Genomic DNA, 19650 nt, shown 5'->3' on the forward strand with positions numbered 1-19650 from the left:
ATTACTAATAAAAAATTAAGTTTTAATATATTTATGGTAAGAAATGTACTAAATATCTTCATGGAACATAATCTTTATTTAATGTCCTAATGATTTTTGGCATAAAAGAAAATTGTCTTTTTGGCTATTGCTACAAATATATCCCAGCAACTTAAGACTGGTTTTGTGGTCCAGGGTCACATATAGGAAATAATATAATTTATAACAGCAAATAAACTGGGAACAACAAATACAAAAGCACAGACTAATATGGTATAATAATCTATTATGTTTTTAGGATTACTAACAGATACTACAGGGGTTTTTGTTCCATGAAGAAATTGTTTTACAACCTCTACTGTTACCTCAAGAGGATGATGGTCTTGTTTGATAGTGGTTTCACACTGTAGCTTATTACTAATTGGTTACACAAAGGGTGTCAAAACACTCCATGATCTCCCTACTAGTCCCTAGGTTATTGTTGCCATTGCTTTGATATGGTTACCATATACATAGTTTTCATGTATTTCATATATTGCTGAACATTTAAAGCAATATCAAATTATATGCATTGCAGCACCACTATGAGTCAATGGAAACAAATACAGAAACTGGATATTAAGATCCTCGAACAGGTGGACTACTTTTATGATGACAACTTTCCAATGGAGCTGAGACAGGTGCTGGCCAACTGGATTGAAAGCCAGGACTGGTATGTGGCTGCTTTTTTATATACTGATCAGAAATTGTATTTTCAATTTCACATTTTGAATTTCTGGCTTGAGGAAAACACAAAACAACCAGCCTAAAATACTCTGTTGTTCATAATTATGCATTATGCATTTGTCTTTATTGCCTCAGGGAAACAGCTTCAAACCATGAATCTATGGCTACGGTACTCTTCAATAACTTCCTCATTCAGCTGGAGAGGCAGTGTTCTCAAGAGCAGAACTTTCTTCACAGACACAACCTAAAGAGAATATTTCATCAGATACAGGTAACAGATGCACACTGCCCTCCTGTTATTTCCACACATCTAATGCATCCCTGAGTGTCAAATCCACAATGTAAAAAAATATTACTGAAGTACATTTTACAAGAAAATAATATTTCCGTCTTTACACTTCAAAATTTCAAGTGTAATTCAGTGTGTCACTTGCTGTAATTAATTTTGAAATTTGCTAGTAATGTCTGTGTAAAAATTGTTTCTACACCATATTTGTTTCAGTGCATTTATGAAAACATTTTTCTTGCACACTGGCTTATCAAAAGCATAGTTTCGTTCAGCGATGCCATGCCTATTTTTACACATCTTCTCTAAAATGAGAACTGAGAGGAAAGTGAACTTGTGAATGTGACTATTTATTTAACAAATGTATGCTCTCATATTCTATAATCACTTATCAGGAAATTAACTAATGGTCAGTATTGGAATTTACAGTAATAGTCAACAAGGTAATTACATAGAGCCTCAGTCGTGATTCATAACTCTATGACAATAATAAATTATTTTAAGCATGTATTCAGTTGTCAACGGAAGCTTGTGTACTCAGGTGTGGTTTTTGCTAACTTTTCATTGACTTCTGTGGAAACAGTCTTATGTAGCACCTTAGGTCACTTACTGAGTTTACCACATTTAGTAGGAAGAATATTTATCAGCAGTATATAAGCAATGGCTGACATGTAGACTACTGTAACATACTATTTTGATGTGCTAGCTGTAGTTACAATAATGTGCATTCCTACAGTCTCGAAAATGTTTCTATAGTAATTAGACAGCAAGAAAATAAGCGTTCAGGATGAAAAGCTGACTGTCAAAATTGTCAGACTGCTGTACACATTTCTTTTGTTTATGCAGTATTTTCCTGAGTGGTTACTGTGGGGATTTCTCACTAGATAAATGCAAAAAAAAAAAAAACTTCCACAGAAGAATCAAATGTCGGGGGTTTCGCTTGGTTAAAAATGACACCTGTCTGCAACTGGTGTTGCATGCCACCCCAAAAACAACAAATGAAAGTGCCCTCTCCTAATACCATATATATATATATATATATATATATATATATATATATATATATATATATATATATGACTGTACAGTTTCATATCATATTTGTATAATCATTCTATGCTTTCAAAACAAACATGAGGCATTCAGACGAGTTGTATCAGGTTGGAAATTAATTATAACATAAAACGTCATTGTTTTTGCATCTTGCGACTAAATGTCATTGACATAAAACCTGCTACCTATTAATGTTTGGAAAAACTCCTTAATGGAAACAAAACAGATCTCAAAAACATCATGCGTGAGATTTTAACCATCAGCTGTTTCATTTACATCAATGGTTATTTGTTTGACTTTTCACTTTCCAAGGTTACTTCACTCCTTGTAATGCCACATTCCTCATGAAGCATGATTCCTGTAAATGGGGATGAGTTTTTTCTTGTCAGGAAACATTTTCTAGAACTTTAATTTCCAGGTACTTCCACTATATGTATGTGTGTGTGTGTGTGTGTATATATACATACACACACACCACACATGCATACATAAATACAAAAATAAGTGTAGATCTGTTTTTCTGTTTATTGTAAACCTTTGCATAACACCAATAAAACTGATACATTGGCTAGGGATTCCACTCTTTTTTCCTACCAGGAGTCACAGTCTCCTGCTTTTCACACAAATCAAAATCCTTCAAGCTGCACAGATGTTCTTTTTGATGTGACTAGAAATTCCCGGTATCACATTAGTCAGTAAATGCTGTTGCGTCACTCTTTCAGGTAAAATACAAGGCGACTCCTCTGCACATGGCCGCTGTCATCTGTAACTGCCTGAGGGAAGAAAGACGCATCTTATCCACAGCCAGCATGCAGGAACAGGTACTGCCAAGACGCGTGACAAACAGCATGCAAAAACCACAGATACCCCATGCAACTATGTTGTTAACCAAGCTTCAGAGTTTTGCACTCTTGATATTACAGTATACCAGTGTGGGACCCAAAAGGTGCTTCAGTCTGACCTTGTTAACATGGCCAATATTTTAAATGTAGTTATTTGATTTGTGGCCTAGTACATATGCATATTTGATTTATGTTGTCATGTTTTAGATGTATACATTTACTTTATATTTAGACCTTGTTTTTTCCATGTTTCCATTTCATTAATGGCAGGGACCACTGGAGAAGTCAATGCAAAACTCAGCCACCTTGGAGAAGCTGAAAGTTCTTGACAACAAAGTGGCAATCATAAGAAGCAGCGTTCAGGTAAGTTACGTCCAGTATTGCTTACAGTTATCACAGCCATGGGGGTTTAGATATATGAAAAAGTTCAGTGTGTGTGACATATGTCATTATTTCTACATGCTTCTATCAGATGCTGGACCAGGCTGTGAAGTATCTTGAGGACATGCAGGACGATTTTGACTTTCGCTACAAGACACTCCAACTTCGAGGTGAGCTAGTGTATGACCGTTGACATCTTCCAAAAATCTCACCCTCCTGAGATAATAAAGCAAATAATACAATATGGACGTATAAGAGAGGATTTTGTGATATGAAAATATCCTGTAGATCCAGTTGAGAGAAACTCTTTAACCATGAAGCAAGAAGTCACTACACTTCAGGAAATACTGAACCGCCTGGATTTCAAAAGAAAGGTAAGTGTATCTCTACAATGATAGTGCTCTTCACTTTTTTTAATTTGTAATTGTTTTACTTTCCTTTTCTTCTTGTTTGTTAAAGGTTTTGTTTACTTCGAATGTATTATACTTTTTGAACCACCCTGGGAACTTCCTGCCTCGGACAGGTGGCTTTGAGTGGTTTTCACACATCTTTAGTACATTTCGCTCAGGTGTGTGATGCCACTATATATGTTGTTGTTTTCTGGTCATTGTTAACCACTATGTTTGCACTTTGTTTTTACCTTTGCAGGAGATTTTGTCAAAGATTGCAGATGTTATAAAGGAAATTGATACTCTGATCTCCTCCCAGCTCAACCCTGAGCTTAAGGAATGGAAAAGGAGGCAACAGATTGCCTGCATTGGAGGACCGGTTCTGATAGGACTGGACCAGCTCCAGAACTGGTATAACCCTTTATAATATAAAGAAATAGAATAAAAATTAAAAATGATAAAATTTAAGTTATGCTGTTTAATATAGATTATTGTTTTAAATGTTGTCTAATAAGACTGTCACAATGCACACAGTAAAGACAAGCAGGAGGAAAAAACGTGAGATGAACGCTACTGTTCCAAAATAAATCAAAATCAAAGAAATCAATACTTTTGTTCAGCAATGATGCATTGAATTGTTCAAAAGCGATAGTAAAGACTACAAGTTTTAAGCTTTCTATTCATCAAAGAATCCTAACAAATATATCATGGCTTCCACAAAATAATAAGAAATGCTTCTTGAGCATCAAATTAGCATATTAAAATGATTTCTGAAGGATCAGTGAAGACTGGAGTAATGGCTGCTGAAAGTTCAGCTTTGGCATTACAGGAATAAATTACATTTTAAAATAAATGAAAATATAAATCACTTATTTGAGTATTACACTAAATCACTATTTTACTGTATTTGTGATCAAACAAATGCAGCCTTGGTGTGCATTAGAGACTTTCAAAACATTAAAAAATCTTACAGACCCAAACGTTTGGTTTAGGTCTTGTGTTGTTATGGTGTTTTTGTGGTTTCTAAGAGATTGGTCTTGTTAATCTCTGAATCAAGCCTAATTTTCATGTGAAATCACTTTTACAGGTTTACCCTGACAACCCAGAGTCTTTTCCAGATTAAAAGACAGCTAGACAAACTGGGTGAGCTGATCCTGAAAGTCACTTACGAGAGTGATCCAATCCCTCTCCAGAGACCTCAGATGGAGGAGCAAGTCAAATACCTCATCTACCACCTCATTAAAAGGTAACATTCGGGGATTTCATGAGCTTGGTGAACAATTAAAGCACAGCAGTTCACTCTGTGTGGCTTATAGTGCCGCAAATGCAATGCAGCACAATAGAAAGGCTGCGCTGGGAAACCTGTTTTGGTCATGTTTGCAGCTCCTTTGTGGTGGAGAAGCAGCCATGCATGCCTACACACCCTCAGAAACCTCTAATCATCAAAACACAGGTGCAGTTTACCACCAAGGTCAGGTATGAACCACTCCTCATGTAAACAAGTCTACTTTCACAAGGATTTGACTGCATTTGGGCCATCACAATTATTGCCCATTTAATTTCACTTTTTCCTTTTCAGATTACTGGTTAAATTACCTGAGGTGGATTATCAACTCAAAGTCAAGACCACATTTGATAAGTATGTTCCCAGTATTATGTCTTCATTTTATCTTTATAACCTGGGTCATTCATGTTATGCAATACATTTACAATAGTGTGCAATACATAAACCATTATTAAACGTTTTAACTTATTAAAAAGAAATATGCTTGTGTTGTAATATGAGGAAGCGTGTAAAATTGTAAAGCAGACTTAATATATTACTGTTAAACCTTTTTATTTAGAACTTGTTTGTATACAAATTTAAGAGTAGGAAGATGGAAGAAATGTTAGTAAGCCATTAAGCCTTAAGTAAGCCATTGCTCAGTGGGGGATGATATTTATTTTACAGAAGAGTGTCAGTCTGAAGTTAATATTAATATAAGAAATAATAATAATAATGTCTGTATATCATACAAATTATTATAGGTATTATTATTATTGTTAATCTGAGATCAACCAACTAATTCCTCAGTACACACATAGTATTCATCATAATATTTACTGAGGTTGTTTTCCTACCACACATGATGTCCTGGAAGATGATGTCAAATAATTTTGTTAAATAATTTTAAATCCACGTTTTGACTGATGAATCTATGCTAAATCTATGTTGAGACTAATTAAGTGATTTTACAGAAAAAATCTGTAAAAATCAAAGCAATATTCCCCCAATAATATTCTTTGTTTACCTTATTTTGATTAAAAATAAAAAAACAAGCAAACTTGAATATTTCTTAAACATTAATGCCACATCCACTCAAACTAAATTTACAGTAGTGAAATTATTAGATTAATTTTCTAAAATAATAATAATCTCTAATATGATTTCTATCTTTACGACTGTGAATATGTATTGTGGCATTTATGATAGGGACATGAAAACTATACACATGGAATGACCCCACTATGATTATGGCTATAAGAATTAATATCTTTCTCACATTTACATGCAACTTTTTCTTTCATTGATCAAAAGCCATGCAAGCAATGCTGCATCACAGGTGCATGTAGCCCAACATGATCATGTTTTTCTACTCTTTTCTATTTTTGTGTGTGCAGAGACCTTCCACCAGGCAAAGTGTGAGTGCACTCAACCTCAAACAGAAGAACCAGCTTCCTGTTGTTTATTTAGGCCAAATCTCAATATGAGTTTTTCAAGTGTGTGGGGGGAGGGGGACAGCAGTGTTTACAAGCTAAATTCTGTACATATTCTACATAGCGGGTTACTGTAGTTTACAGTACAGTGGAAGTTGTGACTAACCAGAAAATATCAAAACTAACATTACTGATATTTCCTTGTAGGAACAGACAGTTCTTCATCCTCACCAACAACACCAAAGTGATGGATGTTGAGGAGTCGACTGGATGTCTTTCTGTAGAGTTCAGGCATCTGGTACTTCACTCTAAATTCTAGCACATGAATCAAGAGCAATACTGTTAATAAGGCTTTGGTTTTGAGTATATTTAAGGAGTTCACCCACTGTAGGAAAATTCATTAGTCATTATTCATTAGTTGCTCCAAACCCACATTCTGTTTGCTTGTTTTTTCCATAGAACATAAAAGGATAAATTTGAAAGATTATTTTTAAATACAAGGACATGCATTTCCTTACAAGTTGATAGTGACCACAGCTCCAAAAAGTGAATAACTTAATCTGTTGCTCGCATAAAGTTATTCAATGCCAGAAGACTTGGAATATTTTTACTATTTTGTGTGTGTGTGTCCTTTTCGAACTGTTGTTAGAATGAGCTTGAGGTTGAGTAAAAAACATTTTCACTCTTGGGTGAACTATCCCTTTAAGAGAGCGAAGATATTTTATGAAGTCTTTGTGTTTTGCAGCAGCTGAAAGAGAGAAAGTGCCCTACCGGAGGAAAAGGAAATGAGGTAAGACTGCATTATTTCTAATATCTGCTTACTTTATAGGTGTATCTCTTCCATTGGCACATCTTACAAAGCCTAAACCTTGGCTTGAGCCTGTTTACATGATAGCATTTTTGTCATGTTGTTATTCAGTGTGGAATACATCATCTTGCCAACAGAGAGCAGCCTCACACAGTATATCCTTGATCTTGGCATTGAAGCATAATAATACTGCATCTTTCTATTTGCAGGGTCCCCTGTCAGTGACAGAGGAGTTACACTCTCTCAATTTTGAGGCCATGCTGATGTTGCAAGGCCTGGATATTGATCTTGAGGTATGTTTTAGTGTCTATGTAATATACTATATTATATACTATATATCGGGGTAGGCAACGTCGGTCCTGGAGTGCCGCTGTCCTGTAGAGTTTAGCTCCAACCCTAATCAAACACTCCTTAACAAGCTAATCAAGGTCTTCAGAATTACTAGGGCTACAGGCAGGTGAGGCTTTTTTCAGGGTTGGAGCTAAACTCTGCAGGACCCCTGCTATATTTCAAATACTGTATACTATTGTACAACTGTATCAAAAGCTTATATAAAGCTTAATTGAAAATCTTATATATTTATGTCTATATTTGTGTGTATGTGTACCTAGACACACACACAAACACACACACACACACACACACACACATATATATATATGTATGTGTGTGTGTGTGTGTGTGTGTGTTCACCAAGACAGTATTTATTTGATAATCAAATAGAGTAAAAACAATAAGATTATGAAATGCTATTACAGTTTATTTGTTTTCTATTTTTACATATCCTAAAATGTAATTTATTACTGTGATGGTAAAGCTGAATCTTCAGCATCATTAGCCCAGTCTTCAGTATCACATGAACCTCGAGAAATCATTCTAATATGCTGATTTGATACTAATTTCTTTTTACTATAATGCTGAAAATTGTTGTTGTAATATTTTTGTGGAAACTGTTATAGATTTTTTCCCCTCAGGATTCTTTGAACAGAAAGTTCTAAAGAACACAATTTATTTGAAATTGGATAAGATATTATTTTATAATAATATACATTATAAATCACTCTGGATACTTGATGAATAAAAGTTTTACATTTCTTAAAAAAAAATACTGACCCAAGTATATAAATAAATGACATATTACATATATTATTCTTTATCAATGTTCAAAAAATATAATAATAATAGTAATAATTTATTATTTAATTAGACCAACCGTTAAAATTCAGTTTTAGGACAGCTCTGTAATAATTTGTATGGGAAATTACTGTGCTAATATAATTTTTTTGTATAAATATTGTTTGTTTTTTACGTCACTTAGGGGTGTGCCATATCATACCGTCCACGATAATACCGGTATAAATTTTTACATGATAAAAGTGTCATATCGCAATATCAATGATATAGCGACGCAATAGGGATGCACTGATTGTTTGGCAGATGAAATAAGCAAAAAGACCTAATAAATTGTACCGAACAATGACGTGACGCAATCAAACAGAGGCGCGCACTACTGCAGCAAATTGGACAACAGCGTGGAAGCATTTAAAACTGTCCGAGAAAGACGCAAAAATCATTACAAGCACCGACAGCGAGAGACCGTTTAGTAGGCTACTGCATCTCATGTCTCCGATGAGAAGAGGAAGGGGTGTGTTGCTGGTTACTGTATAATGATTAAAATCACGAAATGGCCTTAAACATTAAATACACTGCAGAACGTTTTCTAACACACGCATGAATTGCATGTGTTGAAACAGCGCTGCAGGAGCTCGCGACGCTGTCTCGTTAAGGAATCGCAGATCCAACTCCTCCACCTTACATATACCTAAACCAGTGGTCGGCAACAGGCGGCCCGCCAGCAATAATATCTGGCCCGCGCCCGCAGCCAGATTATTTTGATAGCAGCTGGCTCTGAAATAAATCTGTCATGACAGCAACAGTTACTCACAATCAGAGTATGTGAGCGGAGCGGTGTGTTTTGAATGGAGCGAGGAGCGGATTTTTTAAAAGTAGGAGCGGCGTGGTTTTCACTCACTCCACCACCGCTCCATCACAAGTACAATTCATGCCAATGACCCGGCCATAATATAACTGCATATTTAGCAAGAATTCACAAGTTTAAAATATTTAGCTAGCTTGATAGAGAAGGATCACTCAGATCAGAAAGAATGTGAATGACGGCAATGGACATGAACGGGAAGTTATAATAGTTCTATAATGCTGCTTCTGCCACCTTATGACAATAGATTTAGCTTTGAATTAGGTAGTCTGTCATTAATGACAGTAGCTCATTGAAAAAGGATGGAAAATGCCCTTCATTGTGTTTGCACTAATAAATGCTGCTGCCTGCCAGCTGCAATCACCAATAAAACGTTGTTCCATAATTTTTTGTGTATCGTCATAAATATTGTTATCGCAAATATTTTTGAAATATCGTGATATAATTTTGAGGCTATATCGCCCACCCCTACTTATGATACCACTCACTGAGTTTTGTATTTTTGTTCCTGTTCAGACTTGCTCCCTGCCACTGGTGGTCATCTCCAATGTCAGTCAGCTCCCAGGGGGCTGGGCCTCTGTCATGTGGTACAACCTGCTAACTGACGACCCCAAGGTGAGCTTCTGATGCAAAGAATGGATGTCTAGCCTTATAGTATCTTGTTTATATAATAGGGGTCATAGTTTTAATCAGTGACAAGTTTTGACATACAGTATTATTTGAACTTCTCTGACTTGTTTAGAACCTTGGATTCTTCAGTAACCCCTTGCGGGCAAGTTGGAGTCAACTCTCAGAGGTACTCAGCTGGCAGTTCTCAAGTTTTGCAGGCCGAGGACTAAACAAAGAGCAACTTAACATGCTGGGAGATAAACTTCTGGGTATGTTTTCTATAAACTTGTTGGTTTATGTGACATTAAAGTAATTTTATGTCATTGTCTGCTACATTAGACTGTGGTGTTTCCTTAATGTTGTTTCATAAACATGCTGATAGCGCAGTTTTTGTAAATGCGTTTTGGCTTCCATCTAAAGAGTGTTTTACTTGTTTCTGAAGGTCAACATGCTTCTTATAATGACTGCCAAGTTTCTTGGTCCAAGTTCTGGAAGGTAATATTGAGTAAAGATTATATACACTTGCTGTTTTCAAATTGTAACAATACAAATCCAATTTGTTTGTTTTTTCTGTTGCTCTCAGGAAAACATTCCTGGCAAATCATTTAGTTTTTGGTTGTGGCTGGACTCCATCTTGGACCTTATCAAGAAACATTTACTCCCTGTTTGGATTGATGGGTCAGTGGCCTTGTAATGGCATTAGCTCACACATTAACTCTGTTATTCTGATAAGCATGTAATAAATAACAAATGCAACTACTGCATAGTCTATTTTTGTGATGTTTTATTTATCAGTATAACAGTATATTTATAATGAGATTTCTCTTTATCTGCCATGCTGAATAAAGTTTTTGCTTGTTGCAATGCATTCTGCAGAAACCATTTTCTGCTTCTCAATGGATTCTGCCATTTTTTTTGTTTCTCAGCTACATAATGGGATTTGTGAGTAAAGAGATGGAACGTGCCTTACTGAAGGAGAAGGAGCCAGGGACATTCCTGCTACGCTTTAGTGAAAGTCACCTTGGAGGAATCACTTTCACCTGGGTTGAGCAGGATGAAAATGGTTTGTCTACAATATGTCATTATACTTTAAAGGAAACGTTCACCCAACAATGAAAATCTGCTGAAAATATACTCACCCTCAGGCCATTCATGATGTAGATGTGTTCCAACGGAACAGATTTGAAGAAATTTAGCATCACTTGCTCACCAATGGATCCTAAGCAGTGAATGGGTGCCATCAGAATAAGAGTCCAAACAGCTGATAAAAACATCACAATAATACACAAGCAATCCAAATGACTCCAGTCAATCAATTAACATCTTGTTTTTATTAACTGTTTGAACTCTCATTCTGACGGCACCCATTCACTGCAGAAATAAATGCTAAATTTCTTCAAATCTGTTCTGATGACTAAACAAACTCATCTAGGATGGCCTGATGGTGAGTACATTTTAAATAAAATTTCATTTCTGGGTGAACTATTCCTTTAAGAATAACACTCCCAATACAATATTTAATGTAGGATACATTATGTTACAAATGTCCAGTTGTAAAGCAAAGATAACAACATAAGAATCCTAACCAGTTCTTACATGCAGTGAACAGAGTTCTGTTTGCAAGTCCACACAGCTTAAGCAATTACTGTCATTTCCAGACTAAGACAATGTCTTGTATTCGCTGAGGGAAACCCCAGCCTGGAGATGTTCCAAAATTTAGCAGAAGCCGTTAAAATTTGTATTTCCTTATTTTCAGTGTGCACTTGACAATGTAATTGATCAGAGTAAATGCCTGAGGGACATTCTTAGACCTGTTCTTAGAGTATGGTTTGATGATCAGTGCATTTTTGCATTGTCTTTACTGTATTAAATATGTTTTTAAATAATCTTAAGCACATGTATTCTGCCTACAGGAGACCCAAAGTTCATCTCTGTAGAGCCATACACGAAAAACCGTCTCAACGCCTTGCCCATTGCTGATATAATACGGGACTATAAGGTCATTGCAGATGGTGTTGTCCCAGAAAATCCTCTAAAGTTCCTTTATCCTGACATCCCGAAGGATGAGGCTTTTGGGAAACATTACAACAGCCAGCAAAACAAAGGTTAGATGTCTGCAAATGTATCTGATTTTTTATATTTTAGCTGTGTCCCATATTTAGTTTACAGCCCTGTTACTTTTTTTACTATTACAAAAAAAAATAAAAAATTGGCACACCCAAGAAATGACAGGATGCAGGGGCGTAGTTTACGAGGGGGATATAAGCACGCTCGAGAAGTGTGATAAGATTTGCTCGAGCTATTCCTATCACGAAGCTCGAACAGTATCTCAAAAAGGCAAATAAACTAAAAAGACTGATGAAAAGAGAGGAAAACAGTCTTGAACTAGCACTGACATATATTAAAATCTTTTTAAAGTACTCATGACCTCCTTTAATAGAATTTATCTTGTTTTATTATAGGCTTATTAATTGTGTAAAATTTTGTCTAACTTCTTGTAGAATTTATATTATATAATCTGTTAAGGGAATAGATTTCTCCCTATAGATTTATATGACATCTGTGGCATGTTGTAGCTATTGGTTCTAAATGTGCAGGTGGTTGTTTTTTCATAACAAATGCTATAATGATTAATTTGAAAAAAGTCATTATTGGCCTGGTAATGATTAATAGGCTAGTCTTATTATAAAAAATGCACTTTACACAGAAATATACACGGCCTTCAGATATTCCAAAAAATGGCATCGATTACAGTTTTTCTCGATTGGTTTGGCTCATTTCTTGAAACCGAGATGACATTCTCAAAACCATAAGGTCATTTGGCCAAACAGTCTTACAGTTCTGCTCAACATTATAGCTCACTAGCAAAATCAAATATCTTTCCCCAAACTCTTCTTCCATGCTTCAAAAGCAGATTCCTTTCCCATATAAAAGGTCAGTACAGTCAAAATAGCACAGATCCTTCTCAATTGCCTTGGCACATGTGCATTCATTTAGTGCTTTTGTCAAAATAACCTGGATGGTTTAGCACAACACCATGGATCCCCTGCAAAAGCTCATCTCTCTCCCAAAACAGTTTATCCATGTGTCAAAACTAAATATCATTCTCATATAAATAGTCAATGCCCCCAAAATGCATTATACCTTTGGCATTGTTTAAGCACTGCAAGTCAAAATGCTTAGACGTTTTGTCACTGAGGCACAGGTCTAGCAACAGAATACCACTATGAATAAAACTAAAAGATTTTACAGTAAAATCAGCCTCCAATAAACCACTCATACTCAAGGAAACTGTAAACATTTTTATTCGTACAAAGAAATGTTAACATTAGAGAACATACTGTGAAAAGAAAACATATACAGGATTCTGTAAATGTGAACAGTTATAAACACAAACAAAAAACAAAAAAAACACAAAAAAACTCTAGCCTTCCATACTGTAAATAAAGTTTCAGAACTATAGTACAGTAATATTTTCAGTGGTCGCCATTGTCACCCTCTCTTTCCTGGCCACCATCCTCATCCTCCTGGCCATCGACGCGCTGCTCTCTGTTAGGCCATAAATTCTCATCCACATCGCAACGGATATTTTCTCTTGCGATGCAGCGAGGGAAGAAACGGCGTGAATGTCTCAACCATCCCCTACATTGATCCCCTGTGATGTCCTCACATGCAGCATCCATTGCATGCAGCAGGGCCCTCTGGTCTTGAGCCTGATGCTCATACACCCTCCACCTCCAAGCTGAAAAAAACTCCTCAATTGGATTTAGGAAAGGAGAGTAAGGTGGAAGAAACTCCATTAGCATCCGGGGATGGGTGGTGAACCAGGTTCTGATGCGTGGGCCACGGTGGAAGTTCACATTATCCCACACAATGACATAATGTGGTAGCTGAGGTCCTTCTTCACCTCTCTCATTTTCCGGGATCAGATCAGTATAAAGGTGGTCCAAAAAATTTAGGAGCTTTTGTGTATTGTAGGGCCCTAAACTGGGAATGTGTGTGGCCACACCTCTTTCTGATATAGCGGCACACATTGTTATATTTGCTCCTCGCTGGCCTGGGACATCCACAGTGGCTCGGTGGCCAATGATGTTACGGCCACGCCTTCGACCTTTGGCCAGGTTGAAGCCAGCTTCATCAACGAACACTAGGATGTGAGGGGTTTCGTTGCCTTCTAATGCCATTATTCTCTACAATAGAATAAAAATAAATCTAATCAGTCAAGTAGAGACAGATACTGCAGGGAGGATCTAAAGTACTGTAAAAAGAGGGAGTGAAAAACTGAAGACAATTTCTAGGCAAAATGCTCTAGTCACACAAAGCTGGATTCTGAAGGTAAAAAGGATAAAGCAAAACAAAAAAAAGTGGTAACCATGTCTTACTGTAATAGTGTTACAATGATAGACAACCAGTAGTTGACTTACATGCACATACTGGTACCGCAGCTCTTTCACTCTGTCAGAGTTTCTCTCAAATGGTACCCTGTAAATCTGTTTCATGGTCATCTGATGTTTCTTCAATACCCGGTCTATTGTGGAGATGCTGATAGAGTTTATATTTTGGAACATTACATTGTCTAGAAGGATTGCATTACGAATCTGTCTCAGTGTGATGGCATTATTTGCAATGACCATGTTGCATATTTCTCGTTCTTGTTGTTCATTTAGAAGTTTTCTTCTGCCACCCACTTGAGGCTGTCGTCCAATCCTAGACATACAAGTCAAAGGTCAACACTGTAAATTTGTTACAAAATGAGTTACCAATGTAATTGTACTGCTGTTTTATGGTACTAAAAGTGTGATGCACTGCACAGTGACTGGAATACTATTCACAGTATTTTCTCCATTTTTTTTTCTTTGTCATTTTTATAGTATCATATAACATCACATGAAGATATTACAGTACTCTAGGCCTACACACACACCAACACTGAATAGTTCAATAGAATAGTTCTGTACCTGTTTTCCCTGCGAAAGGTTTGGATGATGGAGGAGACTGTAGACCGAGGCACATTAGGCTGCACTCGGCGACCTGCCTCTGCCATTGTGAGGCGATGGTTTATAACGTGGTCAATAAGGGTGGCCCGGATTTCATCTGGGACATCATGGTGCCTCCGTGCTCCTCGGCCTCTTCCCCCTATTCCTCCACGCATTCTCACTCCTCCTCTTCCTCTTCTTCTTCCTCCTCTTCCTCGAGCAGGAAGTTGCTGTTGTACTTGGCGAGGTGCTTCCATGTTCACACTGCAAATGAAACTGGCCCCGGGCCAAGCTCTGTCTATATACTTTTGGCAGCAGTCATAATCATAGACAACACCTGTCAGGTAACTAAACAAACTGTTTGATTAGTCATCTGAGATGTGGGAAACTGCTCCTTCGTTAGTTCTAATTTGACCTGATTGATTGTCAAGTACTGTCATAAATTTATCAAATGTTCCAAGAAATTCTTTCATGGTATTATATCTTTGACTAATTTTGACAGTTGAACAGACAATTGTGCATATGATGACTTACACAATGAAACCATGCTGATATGTTTTGGAGAGAGTAACCATTTCACTGAAAAATCAACTAATCAGTTTAGATCAGCAAGATCTATTTATTTGGAAAATGTGCTAAATGTGGGCTCATTGTGCTAACTGTAGCTACTTGTACATAATCATTTGAAAAAAAGCACAGAGTCACTTGAGACATGTACTAAAGCATTTGCAATTTGATAAAACCAATGAAAAATGACATTCTGTTGTGAACAATTGCAAGGTGGTTTGGAGATTTGTCCATGTTATTTTGAGAATGTCATCTCGGTTTCAAGAAATGAGCCAAACCAATCGAGAAAAACTGTAAATCATTAGGAGCCTGATGAACTGTTAAGGAGTAAGAAATAAACAATGTCAATATAAGAAAATGTTAAGTTAGATTGACTTCCCATGGCATGTTGAATTAGAACATTCTGTCAAACTATAGCTTATAAGTGCCTAAATAATATCAAATATATTATAGGCGATATATATATATATATATATATATATATATATATATCCTGTAAACAAGCAATTGTTATCTATGATGTTACTTTATTGCAGTTATGTTATCAACCAACTTTGCATAGATGATAGCACAAAAGACCATTTCACAAAAATAAATATATAAGCAAACAAACAAATAAATAAACCTTGAGAGTGAGCATGACCCGGGACTTTAGTAAAACAGTTCACACTACAACCCCCCAATGTTCAAACCAAAACTACGCCCTTGACAGGTAGGGACGTACATCATCATTTCCCATTATCTCAATGTTTACATATATCGTATTGTTGACTCTATTCATCATGCTCAAACATCATGTCAAACTCATTGTAAGAAACACGAATGTATCTATTTTAACAATAAAACATTTCTTAAGGTTATGCACCTCTTTTCAGTGACCATTTGTTGAGGAATTTTTTTTTTTTTTTGAGTTTCAGGCCTTTTTTTGGAAAGAGCAGGATTATAAATATCATATGTGAAAATGCAAAAAACAATATATATATATATATATTTTATCTTTCACTTCACAGTTTGTCCTTACATTCAGACACAGTTAGTTCCAATTTCCCGTCGGAAGTGAGTATCTTAATCTCTTTCACAACAAGATTTAATTTTATAATTTGTTTCCTCTCTGTGTTGCATGATTGTATGAACTGATTCTGATTTTTTTTCTTTCTTCGTTGTCCTCAATTCTCAGTGGTCCTGTCCAAAATGCATGTTCCTCTCCTGAACCCCCCATGTCTCCTGGAATGTTTGAAATTATCACCCAGCACCTCAGCCCCTTTGAGTTTGAAAGCGCTGTAAGTAACCTTTTGAACATATTTTAAAGCTTGCAATGATGCTGTCATGTAATGATCATCCATCACGATTTGAGAATAATCCAAAGAGTATATTGCACTTCATTAAAAGCAAGAACATCTGACTTGAATTACCATGGTCAGTATCACATTAGTTAGTGACTTACAACCATGTGCATTATTCTTTCTCTTAACCCTAAAATGTTCAACATGGTCTCAGACTTTTAAACCCAGCTTTATATATTACCTACTTTGTTGCTCATATTTTGTGGGTAATTTGGGGCTATCACTAATAAGCAGAGCTGGTAAAGCATTATTCAGTCACCAGAAAATGGCATAACACTTTTTCCTTTTTCACATTGCAGATGAGTTCACCCTAGAAAGGGCAACAGCCACATTTCGCATGGTTCCAAGATTATGGATGAATTCAAAGATTTGTATCTCTTTATTTTGGCTTCTTTTGATGTTCTTCACTTTTCTGGTTCTATGCCACTATAATGCATCATGTCTCTATTTTCATTTGCTGACAGAGTGTATATTCAAAAATACTGTCAATATGAAAATGCATCAGATGTATTATTAATGTCATAATTATAGATTCCAACAATTTATGTCTTAAATACAATATATGACTGGCCTCACCTACCTGTAAAATTCAGATTTGCCAAAATCTTAATCTGTTTTAATGTTATTCCCATTTTAATGTTTATGTATATATTATGACAAACATTTTTTTTTTTATAAAGAATGTTATGGTTCGTTTATGGTATTATTAGTAGTAGTAGAAGTAATAGTAATCATGTGCACCCTTTAAATAGAATGTAACATCCTGTCACAATGACTAGGAATTGTGGTTGTTCACATTATGAGGTTAGAAATGTTGTTGAGTGGGCTGCAGCCAACATGATGCAAGTAACATGGGAAAGGCTTTCACCCACATTCTTCCTGTCAGCATATGTGAGGTGTTTGCACCGTAGAATCCAGTAATTTAGAGCTAGAAGTAGGAATCTAACCATGTTTTTCTTTATAGTATGTAGATATTAACCTTTATAAATAGAAAACTTCCATTAAGTCTGTGACTAGATGCACAATGTGCCTGCAGTATGATTTATGTCAATTAAACATGCATTTTTAGACATTTTTAAAAACACTTTCACACTTCACTTCATGTTTTTGAGTTGCAAATATGACATGCAAAATATTACGCTAAGTCTTTTGCATTTCTGATGCATTTGTTCACTACTCACTGCTGTGTGTGTGCACTTGGATGGGTTAAACGCAGAGCACCAATTTCGAGTATGGGTCACCATACTTGACAATACGTCACGACTTTACTTTTTACTTCATTTCCTTTGGTTTGGCACACTGGTGTGGGGAAAACATACTGATGTCTATAAAATGTCATCAAACAAAATAGTTGGCAGGACTATGCATCATAAGTTGATCATAACTTGATAAATTGAAATGAGTTTCATTTCTGTAACAATCTAAAAAAAATATTATGCAATACATTTTCATGTCCCTGTCATATGTCTTAATATACTGGATAAAATATTAACTTCACTGTTTAAAAGTTAGGAATCATTTTCATTCTATATAAATATGGCTGGTTACCCACGGTCTTCAAAATGTTGTGCTCAACAACACAAGAAAGAAACTCATTTAGGTTTTGAATGACATAAGGGTGAGTAAACAATGATGGCATTTTTATTTTGGGTGAATGATGGCATTTTAGATTGGGTGACAATCTCTGTCTGACTGCCTCTTCAAGATGAATCGCTTTTTGTATTCCCCAATTGTAAGTCGCTTTGGATAAAAGCGTCTGCCAAATGACTAAATGTAAATGTAAATGTGAACTATCACTTCAAGTCAACATATGGGTTAATTTTAAACAATTTCATTACTGTAACGTCATTATTGTATTTTTGCCATGTCCTTGAATGCTACGCAATGTTCTTCAAAAAAAAAGAAAAAATGCCATTTATTAACAAATATTAACAGGATATTGTTTTAACTAGTAATTAATATATAGGTATTTCCTATCAGTATTGGGGTAAGTTATTTAAAAGTAATGCATTACAATATTGCGTTACTCCCTAAAAAGTAACTAATTACGTTACTTAGTTACTTTTTATGGAAAGTAATGCGTTATATTACTTTCGCGTTACTTTTTAAATCTGGGTAGGGCTTGCTTGTTCGTTTTTAATATAAAAAGTTCTATTTTTAGCAAATGTAAAAGCCCTTTCACATCAAAAAGTGAAAGGAATAAGCCTCAGGCTGAAGGAAAAGTAAATTCACGTCTGTACAGTAGAACGCAAAACAAAAAAACAATGAAGCACAAATATTAGTTTATCTAACATCATTTTGCTTATTAGTATGGTTGAACTGGATCATCAAGGTAAGCAGCAAAGACATTGGTTAATAAAATGGGATTAAATAAGGATATTTGTGTTTTTTAACATATTTAGTTATTGCAGATTTGAGTCATATTCTGAGTTTGCATTTCACTGTTTTAATTCATTTTGATGAATCCTGAATCTGTGTTTTGTGAGTGAGATGAATTAATGCATGTTCACATTTAGAACTACAGTAACGTGTACACAGCACACACCTCTGTACTTCCGATTTCTCTCAACATGGGGACAGACCCAACACTGTATCCTATTTCCTAAATTTAATTTGGTTTCTCCTTAACTAACAAAAATCAGGAACGGACATAGACAACCCTTAGTGGTTATTCTATTACAATTATAGCTAAAGCTTTTTTTTTTTTTTTAGCTTTTGGCATTTGTGAGATGGTCCTCTTCACTGCAGAACACAAGATCCAGAGGGTGTGGTTGGATCTAGATCCAACTCCTCCCACCTTACATTTGCCTAAACCTACCCGTCTCCACCCCCTGATACCTAAACCTACCCGTCTCCACCCCCCCCCACCCCCCCGTCTCCACCCCCTGATCCCTAAACCTACCAGTCTCCACCCCCTGATACCTAAACCTACCCGTCTCCACCCCCCCCCCCCGTCTCCACCCCCTGATCCCTAAACCTACCCGTCTCCACCCCCTCA

The 19650-nt window shown here is 36.0% G+C and overlaps 2 protein-coding genes across 2 annotated transcripts in view; one reads left to right on the forward strand and one right to left on the reverse strand.

Annotated features, from left to right (window-relative positions):
• Nucleotides 1–17344, forward strand: part of LOC306877334 (signal transducer and activator of transcription 4-like) — an 18334-nt gene extending 990 nt beyond the window's left edge. The window contains exons 2-24 of the mRNA XM_079429053.1: nt 557–691; nt 841–976; nt 2767–2865; nt 3157–3249; nt 3359–3437; nt 3556–3641; nt 3916–4067; nt 4744–4902; nt 5040–5132; nt 5236–5295; nt 6318–6338; nt 6561–6651; nt 7099–7143; nt 7371–7454; nt 9674–9772; nt 9900–10035; nt 10209–10261; nt 10350–10444; nt 10693–10829; nt 11680–11871; nt 16320–16365; nt 16487–16589; nt 16952–17344. Of these exons, the coding sequence (XP_079285179.1) occupies nt 564–691; nt 841–976; nt 2767–2865; nt 3157–3249; nt 3359–3437; nt 3556–3641; nt 3916–4067; nt 4744–4902; nt 5040–5132; nt 5236–5295; nt 6318–6338; nt 6561–6651; nt 7099–7143; nt 7371–7454; nt 9674–9772; nt 9900–10035; nt 10209–10261; nt 10350–10444; nt 10693–10829; nt 11680–11871; nt 16320–16365; nt 16487–16589; nt 16952–16966 (2202 nt within the window). The 5' untranslated portion in view covers nt 557–563 and the 3' untranslated portion in view covers nt 16967–17344. The remainder of the gene's footprint in view (nt 1–556; nt 692–840; nt 977–2766; nt 2866–3156; nt 3250–3358; nt 3438–3555; nt 3642–3915; nt 4068–4743; nt 4903–5039; nt 5133–5235; nt 5296–6317; nt 6339–6560; nt 6652–7098; nt 7144–7370; nt 7455–9673; nt 9773–9899; nt 10036–10208; nt 10262–10349; nt 10445–10692; nt 10830–11679; nt 11872–16319; nt 16366–16486; nt 16590–16951) is intronic.
• LOC306877335 (uncharacterized protein) lies at nt 13055–15325 on the reverse strand. The gene is made up of 3 exons (XM_079429054.1): nt 14725–15325; nt 14191–14473; nt 13055–13956 (listed from the first exon to the last, which is right to left on the reverse strand). The coding sequence occupies exons 1-3, from the start codon at nt 14997–14999 to the stop codon at nt 13243–13245; spliced, it is 1272 nt and encodes a 423-aa protein (XP_079285180.1). The 5' UTR covers nt 15000–15325; the 3' UTR covers nt 13055–13242.
• Nucleotides 17345–19650: the final 2306 nt, after the last annotated feature.

The sequence above is a fragment of the Barbus barbus genome (genome assembly GCF_936440315.1).
Source record: "Barbus barbus genome assembly, chromosome: 11".
NCBI classification, from domain to species: domain Eukaryota; kingdom Metazoa; phylum Chordata; class Actinopteri; order Cypriniformes; family Cyprinidae; genus Barbus; species Barbus barbus.

What these genes read in the sequence shown, in the direction of transcription:
- LOC306877335 (XM_079429054.1), bottom strand. Translation starts at nt 14,999, where the DNA reads ATGGAAGCACCTCGCCAAGTACAACAGCAACTTCCTGCTCGAGGAAGA. An exon ending in ACCTTTCGCAGGGAAAACAG is followed by an intron (nt 14,474 to 14,724) that starts GTACAGAACTAT and finishes TTGTATGTCTAG; the next exon opens with GATTGGACGACAGCCTCAAG. An exon ending in TGCGGTACCAGTATGTGCAT is followed by an intron (nt 13,957 to 14,190) that starts GTAAGTCAACTA and finishes ATTCTATTGTAG; the next exon opens with AGAATAATGGCATTAGAAGG.